Raw genomic sequence first — 18,557 nt, forward strand, 5'->3', positions numbered from 1 at the left:
CAATGAAACTGCAAATAACTGGGACTATAAAATACGGTTCCATGATAACTCAACACAGTGAAAATTCAACACACTTTTAAAAAGTGATATAAAGTCATTAAAAACGATGATTTTTTTTTTAACATAACCTAACCTAACCTACTTAACACAGTTAATAAAGTTTTTGTTTCATTACTTTACATGACTTTATATAACTTTTTAAAGATGTGATGATTTATCTGGTCACCATAAAATACATTATTATTTCTAATGTTGATTTTGTGTTAATTTGTTTCGAAATTATTTTTGTTTTTAAATACATATTTCATTGTTTGCAAAATAAATAGTTTACATAGACAGAATAGTTTAGATTATTTGTATAACTCATCTGTGGAAAAAGTTCTTTTCCTATTATAAAAAACTATGATAGTATAATTTTGAATTATTTGTAAAGGTTTTATATGTGCATGGAGAAAAAAATACCCGCAGAAAGATCGTAGAATATCTTTTGAATGCTTCAGAGAACCTAACCACATCAAATGAAAAGAAGTCCTGACCTAGTCCTTAATACAATTCCTTCATATGCAAGAAAAAGCCTCCGTGGTGAAGGAGTAAGGCTCTTGTCTAGCAAGCCGAAGGTCACGGGTTCAAATCCCGGCGTACGCTGGTTATTCATTTAAAATTATATACAGTATGCTTGCTGCACGTTCCAGAGTGGAAGATACTCTCGAGTAGGTAAGACCACCATTCAGTATTAAAACGTTGCTTGAAATAGCTTTAACCCTATTTGGAGACCAGATTTGAATAGCCAGGTACTCTCTGTCTCCTTTCCTTCCTCACTTCCTCGCAACATACCTTGATCGGGGATGCCATAGTCTCACTGGCTCCAGACAGTTGGGAGTACCATCGTTATTACACCGGTGTCCTGTTGACAGGCGACAGATCAATGGATAGAGTATCGTAGTATGAGGATGGATCATGTAAAACTAAAAAAAAAAAAATGTAAATGGAATTTTGCGTGGTATTGGCATTTTTTATACAAATAATCCTCTTAGATTGACAAAAAAAACTAACAGCTAAAATAATAAATTATTGTATTATATATTTAAATCAATCAGCATGATGTATGGATAAATATTACTGTTACAATTAAGTTACATTTTAGTGTAGTTTATTATTCAAACGATAGATGGCAAAAAGGTTCTGAACATTGGTTGAGGAAATAATGTTTACGACATACCATAGGTGTCGCTTTAGACGGTAATTTTCTTTATGTTCGTATAATTTATTATAATTATCATTATATTAACTTGCGTATGTTTGTGCTAGCAAAAATCAAAATAGCTGCCGACCGATATCTCTGATAATTTCACAGTTTGTTTTGATTAATACCAGCAGTGTTTAGAGAGTGGTTTAAATGGTAAGTTGGGGACGCCCGAGGAATACTTAATTCTATATCTCTGCACTGGAATGAGATACAGAGTAGAATTAAAGTCTATGTAATATAGTTTCTTTACAGTTACATTGTTACAGTTAGAGAATGGTGGAAAAAGTTGGAGATGCCCAGTAAAGACTTTAGCAATAGCGATGCATTGAGTACCGGGATATAATTATTTGTAGGATTTGTGACGTATTTATTAAATATTTGCCTCAGGAGCATGGCCTACTAAAAACAAATTAAATATTGCTGATTATTTTCTTTATAATAATGCTGTTTCTTGCCAAAACGATCAGAATTATCATTCAAGTGAACACTTAGTCGATTTGGGCATGTAGAGCGAATGAATGAAGAAAGGAGCGTAAGGAGAATATACGTGAATGGTAGCAGAAGGAAGACATGGCACGACCAAGTGAATCAGATACTTGAGTCGGGTCATGTCAAGAGTTAGAATAATAAAAGGGTATCTATGAAACGAAGTTTCAATGTGAATTAGGCAAAGAGTGTGCACCAAGACAGAGTTGTTTGGCGGTTCGTCTTCTCTGCCTACTCCTGCGGAGAAATGGTGTACGGTTAGTTATTTTCTCGAAAGTTTTGCGTTTAATATGTTCAAAACTACTTATTCATATTCATATGTCGTAGTTATGGGCCCAAAAAAATAATTTGTCTTAATATTGTAAAGCAATACCTTGAAGAAGCGAATTTTAATAAAATAAATTAATTAACGCCATCTATGAACAAAACGAGAATATAATGAGAGTCGCGTTTAACCTTATGTTGAGTTCAGACTCGGCAGAATTGGAATTTTGAATATTGTAGGCACTTTTTATTTAACGCGATGCACTAAGTCGTGTAGTATTTTAAATTTAGCCGCTATCAATACCAACCCTTACGTAGATGGCGATAAGATTTAAATTCCCGCTTAACACCATCCACCTGTTTTGATTTATGCAAGAAAAAAACATGGCCAAAAAGTGCCTTTTATTTTATTTTGTGGATGTTCAGGCATAAATATTTAATTTTTTTTCGATCATTTTATTAATAACTTAATTTCTCACACTATACAATAAAATCATAACCAAAAATGGATTCGTAAGTAGGAGATTTAGAACTTTAAAGCAGTTTTCATAGGCCTTATACATTATTTTTTCTGGGCTTATAAAAAGACTTATCTAAAAAATACTCGATTATTTCAAAGGCCAAGATGTATTCTACTCGCAGTATTTAATTAAAGCATCTGAAACACATCTAGGCGACCAAATTTTCATACCAAAAACACATGATTTTGCATTAATACGTAATAATTCCTCTTTGGTTGACAAACAGAACTAACTGCTAAAATTAAATATTATATTATCAAATTACAGTTACAATTGATTATTATGAGCTTTTTACTATAGTTTGTTATTCCAACGATAGATGGTAAAAAGGTTCTGAACATTGGTTAAAGAAATTATTTTCACAACATACCATGTTGTCAACAGGTGTCGCTAAATACGATTATGTTTTTAATCTAGTTATAATATTATTATGATGCATACAAGCACAGACTATTATAGTAGGTTTTGTGAAGCTCTAGATCAGATGTTCCCAAACTTTTTTGCCCCGTAGACCACTTTCCAAAAATATTTTTTTCGGTAGACCCCCTGCCTGCCGAATATTGAATTTTCCTAAATCTATTAACGTCCCATGTGATAATCATTGATTTTTTTTCGTAAAAATATTCCCTTCCCTTGCCTGCCCTACAACCGGGTGGCGATATAGTTCCTCTGTTTTGCATTGTGCAGACAGGGGCTCCCTTGTGAGGTATTACACCAAATGAAAATGGAGCAGGATAAGCAACGGGAATTTCTTTCTGTAGCTGGCCCTACAGAACTGCCCCTTAAGTTCTTTTTGTCATATGATATCCGATTCTTCAACCTTCCATTTCCACAGTCAAAATGTCCTCAAACTTAGTTTTGAAGTCTGTGTGAAGTACATATAAATGTTGCACATCATTATTACCCTGCACGTTTTTCAAAAACAAGTTGGGGAACTTGGAAAATTCCCGGATTCCAATGTGCAATGTGTTGCTTGAATATATTAATTCTGACGAGAAAAGGAACGTAGACTCTATTAATATACCTCAATAAACAACTTTATGATATATAACCATACAAATATCAAATAAGTAATTTCTCAGTCAATTATTAGTATTACGTAAACTGTGTTATTTGTGTTAGGTGTATTGTGTCATTTACGGAACTCCTAAATGTTGACTTAAGGTAAATGGGGGTCCGCTCGTATGTACCCCCATTTGAATCTCGTGGACCCCCAAATTTTTTTCTCGCTGACATAGACCCCCAGCAAGCCGATATCGACCCCTGGGGGTCTATATAGACCACTTTGGGAACCACTGCTCTAGATTATGATATTTCTCTCAGGATCATGGCCTATCAAAAACAAACTTTATATAGGCAATTATTTTATTTATAATTATTTTCATATTTTTTTCTTGAAAATCGACTAGAATTACCTTTCAAATGAACGCTTAGATGGTTTGGACATGTAGAGCGAATGAATGAAGACAGGACTGTAAGGAAAATATATCACACCAAATAGTTGGGTCGGACCATCTCAACAGTCAGAATAACACAACGTTACTTTTGAGACGATGTATAAATGTGAATGAGGCAAGGAGTGTGTGCTAAGATTGAATTGTTTAGCGCTCCGTCCTCTCTGACTACCCCAGCGGAAAGCGGAGAGTTGATTAATAAGTTAGTTATTAAAAATAACACAATGTACATTTTTTTAAATATCTTCATTTTATTTATTGATGTATTTTTTTTCACATAAGTGGCTTAAAAAAGTAATACATTTTTCAACAAAAAAAATTAAAAAAGCAATAAATATCTCTACCCATTTTCAACTAGCAAATAAAAAATAAACTTAATATAATAGATACAAAACTTACTTATGTAATTTATTTTTTCTAGGTATACAAGGTAAGCATTTATAAATACATTATGGCAATTAAATTATTTTTTAACATGTACAAATTTAATTTAAAATTCTTTCACACAAATCTAATAACATTTTTGCTTGCATTTGTTCATCAAATCTAATAACATCTTTGTTTTCATTTGTTTATCAAATCTAAAAACATCGTTGCTTACATTTGTTCATGAAATCTAATAACATCTTTGTTTAGATTTGTTCATCAAATCTAATAACATCGTTGCTTACATTTGTTCATCAAATCTAATAACATATTTGTTTACATTTTTTTATCAAATCTAAAATGTTTAGTCTTCTGGTGATAAAAAAGGGATACCTCATGCGTTTACGATTATGGTACCAGAACTTTTACGATTATTTTGCATCATTTAATACGATTAGATTGAAACATCGATTGGAATATACAACACATTAGGTTGATTTATTAGACTTTTTATGAACGCTGAAAAAATTAACTCAAATACATATTATTAAAATTATTAAAGCTGATTTTTAACAATGTTTTAAAATAGTCTAAATAAAAATAAAAATTGATATTTGACTCAAAATTTCATGTATTCATATATTGTGAGAACAGAATAGACAATCGTTAATATCTAAATCATAATCGTAAAGTGATTGTAATAACTTATTGGACTTTTAACCACGTTCGATTGATCCGCGTTTACTTTTGTTTTTAACACAATGATCATTGAATAAATCATAAATTTTGTGTATGACAGACAGACACAAATTTGAATAATTCGTTTTGCATTGTTGACACAATATAATAAATTAGCATACCCATTCCAGTCAATTCTCAACATCCAAGCAGTAAATTAAAAAACACCGTCCCGTGTATTAACAATTTGTCTTGATTTTTTTAATCAGAACATAATAATTTGTGACGGTTTTATTGTAGTTTAAGAGTAACACTTACTATAAATATCAATAATTTAATAAGTAATACTTAATCATTTAAATAACAACTACAGCGAATTACAGCATAGGCAATCAATTTATAACAAAAATACTTACTCATTAAAAGTAAATATTATATTACCGTTGATTGCCAAAACTAGAACAAAAAAACTAAGTGAGGTTTGATTGTACTAACTTGATCTAAGCATTAAATTGCTTGTCAGGCTAGAATTTTAATCATTTTTCCAATCAGAATTGAAAGGAATAATTATTACAAACAATACAACTAAGCAAACTGATATTTAAGTGGGATTTTCGACAGTTGTTTTAAAATTCTAATAAACCAAAATTAATTTTTTTTCTAGTTTCAGTTCAAAATTGTCCTTTAGGTTAGGTAGAAGATGCTGTACAAAATTCTTTAGAAAATTTAATTGTTCAGTCATTGCATAAATCAAATCTATACTCGTATCCACGAAATAACGACTTTTAAAAGGCTAAAAACTTCAATATTCTTTTTTCATTTGTGGAAAAAAATTTGACACAATGTCGTAAATTACAGTGATTTTGCAACAGTTAACGAATAGTATTATTTAAAATTATTTTAATGCTTTATAGAAACAAAATATCTTTTAAAATAAGGCACTCCTTATCAATAATTTGTTTAAAATTAAATCAGTTTATTTTGCAGAAATTTTTTTGACTGTTTTCATCTTTAAGTCGTTTCCTCGTGAATTGGAGTATATCAACTGCGTTCGTCACTCTTCATTCAATTAAACATTCATTCAAAAACTATAAAGAATGAAATAAATTAATACTTATTAATTATCTTATGACTGTTCCTCCGATTCTTCGTCTACGTTCTCGTCAATTTTTTTACTGATTTTATCACCAAATTTACCGTGTGATGATGTTGCATCATTGTTTCCGTATTGCTGGGCGTTTTTATGTTCAGTTTCATCATCGCTCGCACTGATTGATGACTCCACTGATATTTCTGTAACTGTCTCGTTGGCTTCATCATCTGACACTAATTCATCGTCTTCATTGTCTTTGTTAGCGCCATTTCTTGGGTCTACATCGTTATAGTCTGAGTTAACGTCGTTGTCTTTTCCGTTGAAGTAAAGAGCTATTTCATTATCGTCGATGATGCTTAGGGGCGTTACTATCTCTGGCGCTTTTTCATCTTTGTTAGAGAATACGAACTTATCTGAAATCTGTTGATGTCCTTTATCGAATTTTTGAGGAGCCACGATAAATACAGAATTTTTAACTGAATGTTCTGTTTCTTCGTCTTCTTCTTCAGCATTTTGGTCTCCTCTATTTTGTCCTTGCTGAGAAGTGAACTGTTCTCCTTGTGGTACAAGTTCATATCCTTCTGGCAGTGTTAAACCAGATGGAGCTTGGTTAAGATCGATCAATCCATTTGGGAGTCCACCTTGGAAATGCTGTATGGTTGGCTGATCTTGTGGGACAACTATTTGGGTTTGTTGAGGCTGTTCAATTGCTTGAAGGATTGATTGCAAAAGACCTTCTGAGAGAACTTGATCATGAGGGATTGATCCCGATTGACCTGGTCGTCCTCCTAATCCATCAGCTGACTGGATTTGAAGAGTGTAAGAACCTCTTTCTCCTTGCACTGGGACGTTGTGAATTCCACTTGATTCGAAGCTGTTTCCAATTACTTTAGCATTCTCCAAGAAGCTCTTTTCTTGCTGCTGGCTGTTCTGCCAAGCAGAGTTCATAAATTGTTGGAACGATTGTTGATCAACTTGGTTGCTTTGGCTATTATGTTTGTTCAATTCAAATACATTGGAATTCTGCAAATTTTCTTGCGATTTCAGGAATTGGTTCAATTCATCCGAATGAATGTTTGATGCTACCAAAGTATGGGACGCACTTGATAAGTCAGGAGAGTGGAAGTTAGCTGAATCGCTTCCAGGTGCTTTTACATTCAGAGAGTTTGTACTTGAAGACGAGATCTGAGATGCTGCAACATTAGCATCAATGGCACTGAGACTTGCGGCGTAGCTAGAAGCCAAAGCTGATGGGTTGTTCTTTTCAATGCTCTTAGCAGCCTCGTATAATGCTTTGTGGTATGGGCAGTTCTTTAAAATAGCTTGTGCTAAACTAACGGCATCAGTTCCGATTACTTCCCTTTGCGTTGAAATAGAGTTTGAACTGCTCTGTTCTAGCTTTTTTCCATCAACTGTGGTTGTAATGGATGTTTTGATGCTAGGAGCTCCATACGAATCTCCAACACTGTTAATAGGAGCGTGATAACTGTCTAAAGATCCACTTGATGAGAAATCATTTAAGTTGTGTCCTGAAAATCCAGACTGGAATGACGTTGGGCTTTTAATGGAAGGTAAACTGTACAAGCCAGTGGGTTTAAGAACAGCTTGGATAGTGTTTGAATCAGCTCCAGCATTGACAAAAGCGTTTGCAAATGTCTGCGTTCTGGCGGAATGGAACTCTGGTACTGGAGGAGGTAAATACTGCGGAGGTACATTAACATGGTCATCAATTCCTAAAGCATCCTTTTGGACTACACTGTGTCCAATGTTTTGAATCAAGCCTTGAGGTACAGGCTCTCTGAAGGCAATCGGGTGTTTAGGAGGCCCGCCTCTGAATCCATTATTTCCGTGGAATGATCCTCCGGAATGGTATGATCCTGAAGGAGTGCCGTAAGATATAGAGAGATGAGATTGGGGAGGTCCTCTAAAGATGTTGTGTGGAGGAGGTGGGGGAGGGACTCCGTATTTACCACCAGGGGGTACTCCATATATTCCACTCGGAGGATTCAATCCAATGTGATTGTTGTTATTGTTGGCAGAGAATCCAAATCCGCCTAAGACTCTTGGTCCGGGGAATGGGTTTTTAAATGAAAACGATTCAGCAACTGGCGCGGATGCTGGCACACCGTATCCTTGTGAAATGACTCCTCCGAAGTTTGAAGAGCTGTCGTGATGCGACGATTGAGCTGAATGGGATGACTGTGAACTCTGAGAGGAGGTAGATCCAAGATCAAATCCTAAGCTTTGGATAACTGAATCACCACCTGATGATGGTACTCCATAGCTTCCACTTGGCACTGCATTCAATACTGTACTGTGTCCACCTCCACCGTTACCTCCTTCAGTAAAATGAGCTTCGTATACAGTTTTTGATCCTTGAAGACCGATTCCTCCTGATCCACTGCTCTGTGATCCAATAATGGAATTCAAATCAATGCCTTGAAGACCCTCGTTACCAGACACGCTGGAATAACCTCCTGTTATGAAGGAACCCGAAGAATGACCACCGGAAGAGTGACTTCCCGACGAATGATCAGATCCTCCACCTATGGATCCAAACGAAGCACCCGAAGAATGGTCTGAACCTCCTCCATTCGAACCAAATGAAACTGTCGAATGATCTAAACTTCCTCCACCAATCGATCCAAAGGAACCAGAAGAATGATCTAAGCTACCTCCTCCAATAGATCCAAATGAGCTTGAAGAGTGGTCTAAGCTCCCTCCTCCAATAGATCCGAATGAGCTAGAAGAGTGGTCTAAGCTACCTCCTCCAAGAGATCCGAATGAGCCCGAAGAGTGATCTGAGCTACCTCCTCCAATAGATCCAAATGAGCTTGAGGAGTGGTCCAAGCTTCCTCCTCCAATAGATCCGAAAGAAGAGTGGCTTGAACTTCCTCCAATTGATCCGAACGATGCAGAAGAATGATCAAAGCTTGCTCCACCAATTGATCCAAACGAGCCTGAATTGTGGCTTCCTCCACCAGAGATGAACGAGCCTCCAGATAAATCAATTCCTCCTCCTCCTCCACCTCCCAAATGTCCTCCATTCGGAACTCCATAAGATCCGCTTGGAAGTCCGTACGAACCAGATATTCCTCCGCTCAAACCAGAATCAAATGAGCCATGAGACTGTAGGGTTGATATGAAACTTCCTTCTTGAATAATATTTCCATATCCTTGTCCGTGACCTCCTGGACGCTTAGAAACCAAGCCAGGAATCGGAGTCCATCCATCGTACAAAATATGAGGAGGGGTTGGAGGAGCAGGGATTCCAGGATGAGCTGGTCTTGGATTCGCATCTGGTTCTGGAGGTCCATGATGGATGCCCAAACTGGAAACGTAGTTTTGGTCTGAACCAATAATTTGATGAGAGAAGTGATCATCTGGGCCTAAAGGCTTTCCAGGTGGTCCGTACGTATCTTCAGGAATATGGAAAGATGGCTTCAGGGGCTGTGGGGGTCCGTTGAAGTTTCCCAGAGGGGGTCCATAAACCGGATGCAACTTCTGAAAGAATAGAGGCTTTGGGGGAGGTCCATACTCATTGTTAAGTTCTTGTGGTGGTCCATATTGCTGTTTCGGTGGACCGTATTGTATCTTTGGTGGTCCATACTGTTGCTTAATTCCTCCCCCAAACTGAATCTTATTTCCTCCAAAGTTAGGTTTTGGTCCATTGAAGTTTGGTTTAGGTCCTCCGAATTTTGGTGGTCCAAATCCGAACTTTGGCGGTCCATATGATAACTTTGGCGGTCCGTAGTTTTGCTTTGGTGGTCCGTACTGGATCTTTGGTGGTCCGTATTGAATTTTCGGTGGCCCGTAGGCAATTGGTGGTGGGGGTCCATGGTACGAGTTGGACTGGTGTCCAATACTTCCGCTGGATTGGTGTGAGGATGAGTGGAAGATGTTGGCCTTTGGTCCAAGTCCAAAGTTGCCCTGTGGAGGTCCGTAGTGTTGGTGGGGTATGCCCCCAAAGACTGGTCCATCATGTCCATTGCCAATTGGTGGTGGAATGTCTGGAGGTGGTCCAGGATACTGAATGTGGTTGGAGTTATCATTTGGAACTCCGTAAATTGGGATTGGAAGGCCTGGAAATAGAAAAGTTATAGGTTAGGTTATGTTAGGTTGTCTTCTACATTAGAATTAATTATATATTATACTTGTATTTTCGAAGTTCAGGTGAACAAAACAGTTTGATTACAATTATTATCAGAATCTCAAAATGAGCGGTGGTCGAAATAAGATTAAGACCCTGTGTTTTAGAAGATTGTACACTTGAAATGATTTTAAAATTTCGTACATTTTGTACAGTCAACCTAGAAAAGAATTTCCGGCATAAGCATTTGTAATAATATCCTTATCAACCTTCCCGAATGACACGAATATTCTTCCCAAATGCACAAATCTACTTACTCGAAGTCGGGGTAACTATATTGCGGAGTACTGACCGTCGTTTTTGGGTGGAGCCCCGTAGGAGTCCGCGATGGGTATGGGCGGGGGGCCCAGAGGCTGTCCGCCGCCCCCGCCCCCGGGGGGCCCGTAGGAATCAGCCGGGATGGGTTCCCCATAGGAGTTGGATAAACCACCTCCTCCACTCACAGGAATCTCGCGTTTCTGGGTTTCAGCTGGAAATGAAAATATAAAAACTTAGTTTCATCACACCTAAAATACATAAATTAGTCTTATGTAATATTTAATTGAGCGTAAAAAAGTATTTTTTGACTCGATCACTTTGAATTTTGTCACTCTGTTAATTTGTTTGTATTAGGTGTTCGGTCAATGCAGTTAATATCGTAGCCGTGTTTAATAGTACCCTTTTATTCCACCAGAGCGTACGAGTGTTGCGACTGTTGCGAGCTATCAAGTATTTGATATAATCAATTTGAGAGGAGGGTAGGTGTAATCATTGGATAACCAACACCTCTGCCATAGGTGACCCCCAGAGGTTCGCTCCGTTTGGTAACATAGCAGGAGTGCCCAGGTTCATGGATTGAGGTTTGTCTATGTTTTGGTGGTAGATGCGTCTGCCTGCCGGAAATTCTCGACCCCATCGCAATGGGGGGATGGACATCATTCCTGGACACACTGAACCCAAAATTCCTAACCATAGCTCGTACCTTTTTCCTTTCTAGAACTTGACTCCTTCCTTCCAAAAGAAACTCCACATAGCATCCTTCCTCTGAGAGAAATTATTTTCCTCAGGGCCTTCTGTGTGGAGTTGATGTTAAAAAAATACTATTCAACCCTCTACAGCCAATGTTCGTCAAAATGACGTGCATCAAAATTGATTATTGTGTATGCAACTATATGTGTTTCCAACTATATGTGCCCGTTGTTTCAAATATTTTTTGTTATTATTGACATGATTTCAAAAAATAAATAATAATTCATCCTTGAAATAAATTGTTTGTTGACACAGAGGAAAATTTTAGTAGTTACTTTAACACTACATACATTATTGACAAACTAATATTATGTTAAAATTGTATCATAGACAATTATGTTTAGAAACAAACAGTGTCATAAAAATGAATATTTTATTGACATGAAGAAATTTAATGGCAGGCACGCTTTTATTGGGTACTTATGCAAAATCACTTTTAATTGAAGGCTTAATAATTTTCGACGTGTGTTGATGTTCAAATACCCGAGGAGTTAATATCAAATTGTGGAATCAAAATACATGACAAAACACCCAATGAGCAACAAAATTGCACATCAAAATAATCCCACTTCACATACAATTTAAAATAGATTTGCTGTTTTTAAACGTAACCCAAAATCTTTTGAAAGCAGATGAAAAACTTTTTCAAATAACGATTTTAAAAACGGACATACGCTTTTAAAAATATTAAAATTTTAAACGAAAAAATAACAGAAGTTTTTTTAATCGCTACCACTTTATACAGAACTAAAAACACATTTATTGAGATTGAGGCGATGCATTATGTCATGTAATATTTTAAATTGAGCCGCTATCAATAAAAACCATTACGTAGATGGCAATAAGGTTTAAATTCCCGCTTAACACCATCCGCCTGTTTTGATTTATGCAAGAAAAAAACATGGCCAAAAAGTGCCTTTTATTTTATTTTGTGGATGTTCAGGCATAAATATTAAAAAAATTTCCGATCATTTTATAAATAACTTATAAAATGATTATAAATTTGCCACATTATACAATAAAATCACAACCGAAAATGAGTTCGTAAGTAGGATATTTTGAACTTTAAAGCAGTTTTCATAGGACTTTACATTATTTTTTTCTGGGCTTGTAAAAAGACTTATCTAAAAAATACTCATTTTAAAGGCCAAGATGTATTCTACTCGCAGTATTTAATTAAAGCATCTGAAACATTTCTAGGCGACTAAATTTTCAAACCAAAAACACATCATTTTGCATTACCACGTATGGCATCGCCTTAACACATATATTTTAATACACGGTATCCGGAAGCTCGTAGTGCAAGTGGAAAACTGATGAATCTACAACACACAAAAAACAACGATTTTCTTAAAACTATTTTTTTACTAACTAACTAACCAACTAAACATCACGCCGTTTCCCTGCAGGGGTAGGCAGAGAGGACGGACCGCCAAACAACTCGATCTTGGCACACACTCCTTGCCTCATTCACATTCATATATACTCTTCTATTATTCTGACTCTTGACATGGCCCGACCCGAGTATCTGATTCACTTGATCGCGCCATGTCTTCCTCGGCATCCCATACCATTCTCATTTGCATCATATATCCTCCTTACACTCCTATCTTCGCTCATTCGCTCTACATGCCCAAACCATCTAAGCGTCCATTTCTTAATCTTAATCATTACGCTTACATCAGCCTTGCATTATTTGCGGATCTCCACATTCCTCACACGATCAAACATAGTTTTTACACACATACGCCTCAGGGATCTCATTTTATTAGCATCCAATCTACTTTCATCCTTTCTTCCACGTTCCACGCCTCACTTCCATACATCAGGGTAGGTACCAGCACTCCGTTGTGGACTGCTAACTTCGCTTCTTTGGACAATGTTTAGTTAATGCCAACTGCGTTCAGTCCTCCATGAATGGAGTTACCTGCATTTCCCCTTGTTTCAATATCTCTGTCAGCCTTCCCATCTCTCTAGAACATACTTCCTAAATACACAAACTCATCCACCTGCTCCAAGTATTCCTCAGCAACAACTATATTGCAAACTGTTTTCGTACTCTCTTTTTCAAACACCATTACTTTAGACTTACTACATTCATGTTTTTTTACAATTAAAAAAATACATATATTAGGTCTACGCTTCAACACCTTTTAAATACCATACAGATAAAATTAGCCCTCTTGTGATATTTCTAATCAAGTTTGTCCGTGAATATTCCAACTTCTGACTCGTTTTACTCAAAAACGAAAGTACAAATCAAAAAAAGGTTTTACAAAAAATCGATACTAAATATTTCCGGACACCGCGTAAAAAAATAATTATTAACAAATATGATAAGCCTAGACCGGGTAAATTTTAGTGTTCGACGGTTTTTTGTTATACAGATTTTTTTTTTCAATTATACTGTAGATTCTATACTATATATTCTTGTATAGTATGGTAAACTATAAATGAAAAGAGAAATAATAAATAAATAGTAATAATTTTTTAAAAAGAAAGACAAACATTCTCGGGTTACGAATAACCTGACAATATTTGAAAATCTCCTACTACCACCACAGTAAGCAGAAAATTTTGCTTGAGTTGTGATGGAGGACTTAGCCAGCCGAGGAATAGAACACACTACGCATGGGTGGGGCCCAAACGCGATGTCAACTCGGCCACCGACCGGTCAAAAGCTTCGTGTTCTCTCTTTCTAAACCTATTTTTATTACATTTCTGACCAGACTAGAAACCGAGTTGAGGAAATGCGATTTGGCGACAGATTGCACTGCGTTGCCCGAGTGGTTTTGAAGAGAAGTACTACCACTTATTGAACACGGAAAAGGAATTACGCGACTGGGCTACTGTCAGAGGAATCAGATGAAACGTATATCAGAAAACCAAGTAAAGAAGAGAATACAAAACAGCGAGAGTTCTCATTCTAGGTCGTATGTTTTATATTTATGCATATTCAGAAAAGAACGAATCCGTGAAAGTGAGAATGACGTCAAAGCGTTTTCACTTTTGCATCACAAACGTAAAATAAATATGTACAATGTTTTTTAGAGATCTCTCCATGTGTCAACACTTGGATAGACAATCTTAAATAATGGCAACCGTCAACTCTTCCGCCTACCGAGAAACTGCAGCGCTGCCGAAATGTCACTGTAACGATGAAAACACTAAAAAGAACAAGAAAACAAACAACATCAAAAAACACTAACAAAAACACTTTAAAGAAATTCTCCGACACCGTAAGCGAAGTCTTTCCAAGAATACAATCAATGTATTTACATGTTTATAAGGTATCAGCGACCAGATAGACAATGTTCATTGTATTCCGTGTTTTGGATCAAACAAACAATAATTTGTTACCTACTCTGATTTGCAATTCTCACAATAAGGATCAATTAATATTCCATCCGAATCCGGCTCAAAGGACCAAATAAGTGGTCCTTTAAACCGGATACATCTGACACGTATGGTCAATGAGCGGTATCGAAAAACACACTTCAAATTTCATCAAATTTCGGGCTATTCACCTGTTTCGGATGCTTCAGCAACCAGATCTTCAGTTCCCTTGATGTCCACAAGACCTGGTGGTCCATCGTCATTATTGCTGCTCTTGTCATTGGGGTTCTTGTTCAACACGCCACTGGTGTTTTGGATCAAACATGCCACCAGCACCACAGCGAGGATGGCGCAACTGCTTCTTGAATTTACCATCTGAAATAGAAAAAAATAATGCTATATTAGCTTTGTGAACGATGCACAATGACAAAATAAAATATTGGAGAAAAAGACCCTTACCTAACCGAACCTAAATTAACAAAAATTCAATTGTCCACAGTGGAGTATAGTACTCACAATACAAAGAGTTATGATTGAGAAAAATCAATGCATTATTTAGGAGTGCACGGCAAGGAATGTTGAATTCTTGAACTGGATGAATTGTAACAAAGAAGGAGATACATATAAAATTTTCGTTTATATGTAACACATCAAAATAACACCCTTTTCTGTGCAATGTAAAGACAGGGACACTTTGTCGCCACCTGGTAGGGTAGCGTTGTGAGGCAAGTTAAGGAAGATGTAATTTCCTTGATGTTAGTGTAAAAGCTCACCAAGTGCTAGATAGTAGCATATTAGACTACACATAGATAGCGTTTAGCTGTGTCTATATTGTAGAGAGCGAGGTTATAGTAAATATGGTGAGAACCTCAAGGTCAGGGTTCTCATCATTTCAACCGCCTATTAAATGAGATATAAATATCCCACAGGCAATTTCTACACTCTAGCAACATCTGTCGGACTATGGAGTAAGCTTTATGACATATATCGCTTGAAAACCCAACTTATTACCAAACGTCACAATGTCCGTTATCAATCTATTACATTAAAGTTTTGTGTCGAGCTGGAATTTTATTTAACAAGAGAGTTTGTGAGAAAATCCAGAAGCACAACAAACTGGCGTAGCCTGTAGGATTAGGGAAGGAGGGGGTTTATTAATAAAATTCTCGAAGAGACTCCGATTATATGAAGGAGGAAAACCATATGCCAGTAGCTTGTTCCACCAATGAGCCGACTTATAAAAACACGAGTTAAAGAAGCGAGCCGTTCTAATGAAGCCAACATCAACTGTGAAGAACAGATGTTCTGCTTAAATAGCATTCGTTTTCAGTTTCATTACCAGAAGAGACGACTATTTATGTCGGGGTAGATGTTAAAAGATTCATAAAAATTCCTTTTCTTTCGATCAGAGTTGTAGGTTATATTTGAAGATTAGGAAGTACGCATAAATTATTTTAATGACCCAAACCAAGGACCTAATTGATCAACCTCTATCGTGTATGTTTCTCCATCTCCCCACTTAATTAAGATGAAATGAAGTGTCATTTCAATAGGTGTCATCCTACGATATCAAGCGTTTTTTAGGCATGGCCTAAATCACCATATCGCTTGCCATACAATCCCATACAGACGTGTTATAAGTGTGGGCATGATGACCCCACCAGATAAATTAGGGAGCTGCCGTGGTCACATGGCGTCAACTGTAAAGAGATCCCTTACAAATAAATGATATTCCGCGGCAGCTTCCCAATTGATCTAACCTCCTCTCCTGCCATAGGGATAACTTCGTGTGACACTACAACATATAATCTATATGTAGGCCAAGTGCTTGTCCAATATTAGATTTTAATCAAAGTTAAAAGCGATGTTGTAAGGATTCAATACAATAAAACTAATCAAAAATCACGTAGGTGTGTTACATAACAAACAAGCAGACATTAATAATTCATAATGATTCTCGTAACATAACCGAAAATAACATTTAATAATAAAACATAAATAAAAACTCATTGTAATTCAAGAAATAACACTGCTGAACAATTGAATATCATTATAAGTTCAATCATGTCTTATGTTTCGATATCGGAACACGTATTATCTCGATTATGGTATGCATATAAAGAAGGTCATTATGTTTCTTCTATCGCATCTATATTACATCTATTTTAATTAACAAAAGTTTTTTTGGTTTTACTGGTGATTGAACCTTCTTCCCCAGGGACTAGAGTTAACCACACTAACAACTGAGCCAAATCCCAATTGGGTAGAACCTATAAATATTTCGTATATAAGTGCGTGTGTTTGCATGATTGCCACCGATTTGAATTAAATAAATTAATGCAAGTCTTGAAAGTGGAAACTCACCCACTTTTCGACATTCGATCAATCTTAAACTCTGCAGATAAACTGGTAGATGATAATGCATTCTATAAATTTTTAGATAGAATGCATTGTCATCGACAACAAGTCTATCCGCCGAGTTGCAGCTTGATCGGATGTCGAAAAGTGGTTTAATTTCCACCTATTTGTACATTCAAAGTAAAATTCAATTAATGTTTTGAAGAAAATTTCTTCTGAAAGCTTATCACTTTGTGATGTCATTATTTATTATATTAAAACACAAATAACTTTGTTTACATCACTTTAATATATATAACCTCTACATGTTTCATGAACAATGTTCACCTCATCAGAAGCTAGTATATACTTGCTCCTGATGAGGTGAACATTGTTTTAAGTCCTTACAAGTATATACTTGCTCCTGATGAGGTGAACTTTGTTCATGAAACATGTAGAGGTTATATACCTATATTAAAGTGATGTAAACAAAGTTATTTGTGTTTTAATATGGTAAAATTCAAATCGATGTATTTTAAAATATTACATATTATGGATTCCGTTTGAATTAAATCGAATGCGATGGAATACAATTATTTTTATAGTAGACTAGCCGAAGTCCCGGCGTTGCCCGGGTTTTAAACAGATTTTTTCAAAATCTAACGTAGACAGTGACCTTCCTCTTGTTTTGAAGGCCAAGTGTGCAAAATTCCATCAGTCTCGGAATAAAACTGTAGATTTATTCCGAAATCTACACATGCCACAGAAATTCTTATGTATTTGTTTACTTATTCAATAAATAGTATTTTAAGATACAGTCATAAGCCGCTCATCTCACTTGAAAATATCTTTTTTAATTTTTTTTTTTCAATATAATGTTGTTTTACAGGTGTTTTTCGAAATCTGTCTCACTAGGATATACCTACCTGTGTCGAGACAGAAGTATTGGATACAAAAATGAGTATTTGGATACTATTTGATACATGCATAAATTATAAATTATAAAATTGTACATTTTAAACCATGAAAACATAATAGAAACAGTAGGTTATCCTACAAGGATAGCAATATTATAAATATAATTAAAATACTGGTTTGACATAAATTTAATATCTCTAAATAGCGAAAAAACTCACATTATACCATTTGCAATGAAATCAAACTACGTTCCACAAAATTTTGACATAATTATACACGAAAATTTAAAAAAACATAAAAACTAAATAAACTGTTCCAAATTGAAAATTTCAAATAAAATTAAATAAAGGGTTTTCCAATAAGAGGTGTTATTTTGATATTCAACGAGCTATCGAGAGATGATTATTTTTTTATGGCCGGAATTGGATGGTATTGATCTGGACAACGTTTAATTTCAACAAAGCGGCGCTACGTGCCACACAAGCAAAGAAACCATTGATCTTTTACGGGAAAAGTTTCCGGACCGTGTTATCTCTCGAAGAGGTGATCACAATTGGCCACCGAGGTCTTGTGATTTAACACCTTGCGACTTCTTCCTTTGGGGCTACGTGAAAGAAAAGGTCTACGCCAACAGCCCAGCGTCGATTCAAGACCTCAAAGATGGAATTTGTGAGGCTATCGAGGATATAAGGCAGCCACT

General features: G+C 36.0%; 1 protein-coding gene across 1 annotated transcript; it reads right to left on the reverse strand.

The window, feature by feature from the left end:
* Positions 1-6,004: 6,004 nt before the first annotated feature.
* LOC149416132 (uncharacterized) lies at positions 6,005-14,859 on the reverse strand. The gene is made up of 4 exons (XM_089641880.1): positions 14,794-14,859; positions 14,388-14,433; positions 10,551-10,727; positions 6,005-10,190 (listed from the first exon to the last, which is right to left on the reverse strand). Exons 1-4 carry the CDS (start codon positions 14,857-14,859, stop codon positions 6,142-6,144), a joined length of 4,338 nt encoding a protein of 1,445 aa, XP_089498006.1. The 3' UTR covers positions 6,005-6,141.
* Positions 14,860-18,557: the final 3,698 nt, after the last annotated feature.

Source organism: Hesperophylax consimilis, chromosome 17, assembly GCF_061612785.1.
Source record: "Hesperophylax consimilis isolate HC1 chromosome 17, BYU_Hcon_1.0, whole genome shotgun sequence".
NCBI classification, from domain to species: domain Eukaryota; kingdom Metazoa; phylum Arthropoda; class Insecta; order Trichoptera; family Limnephilidae; genus Hesperophylax; species Hesperophylax consimilis.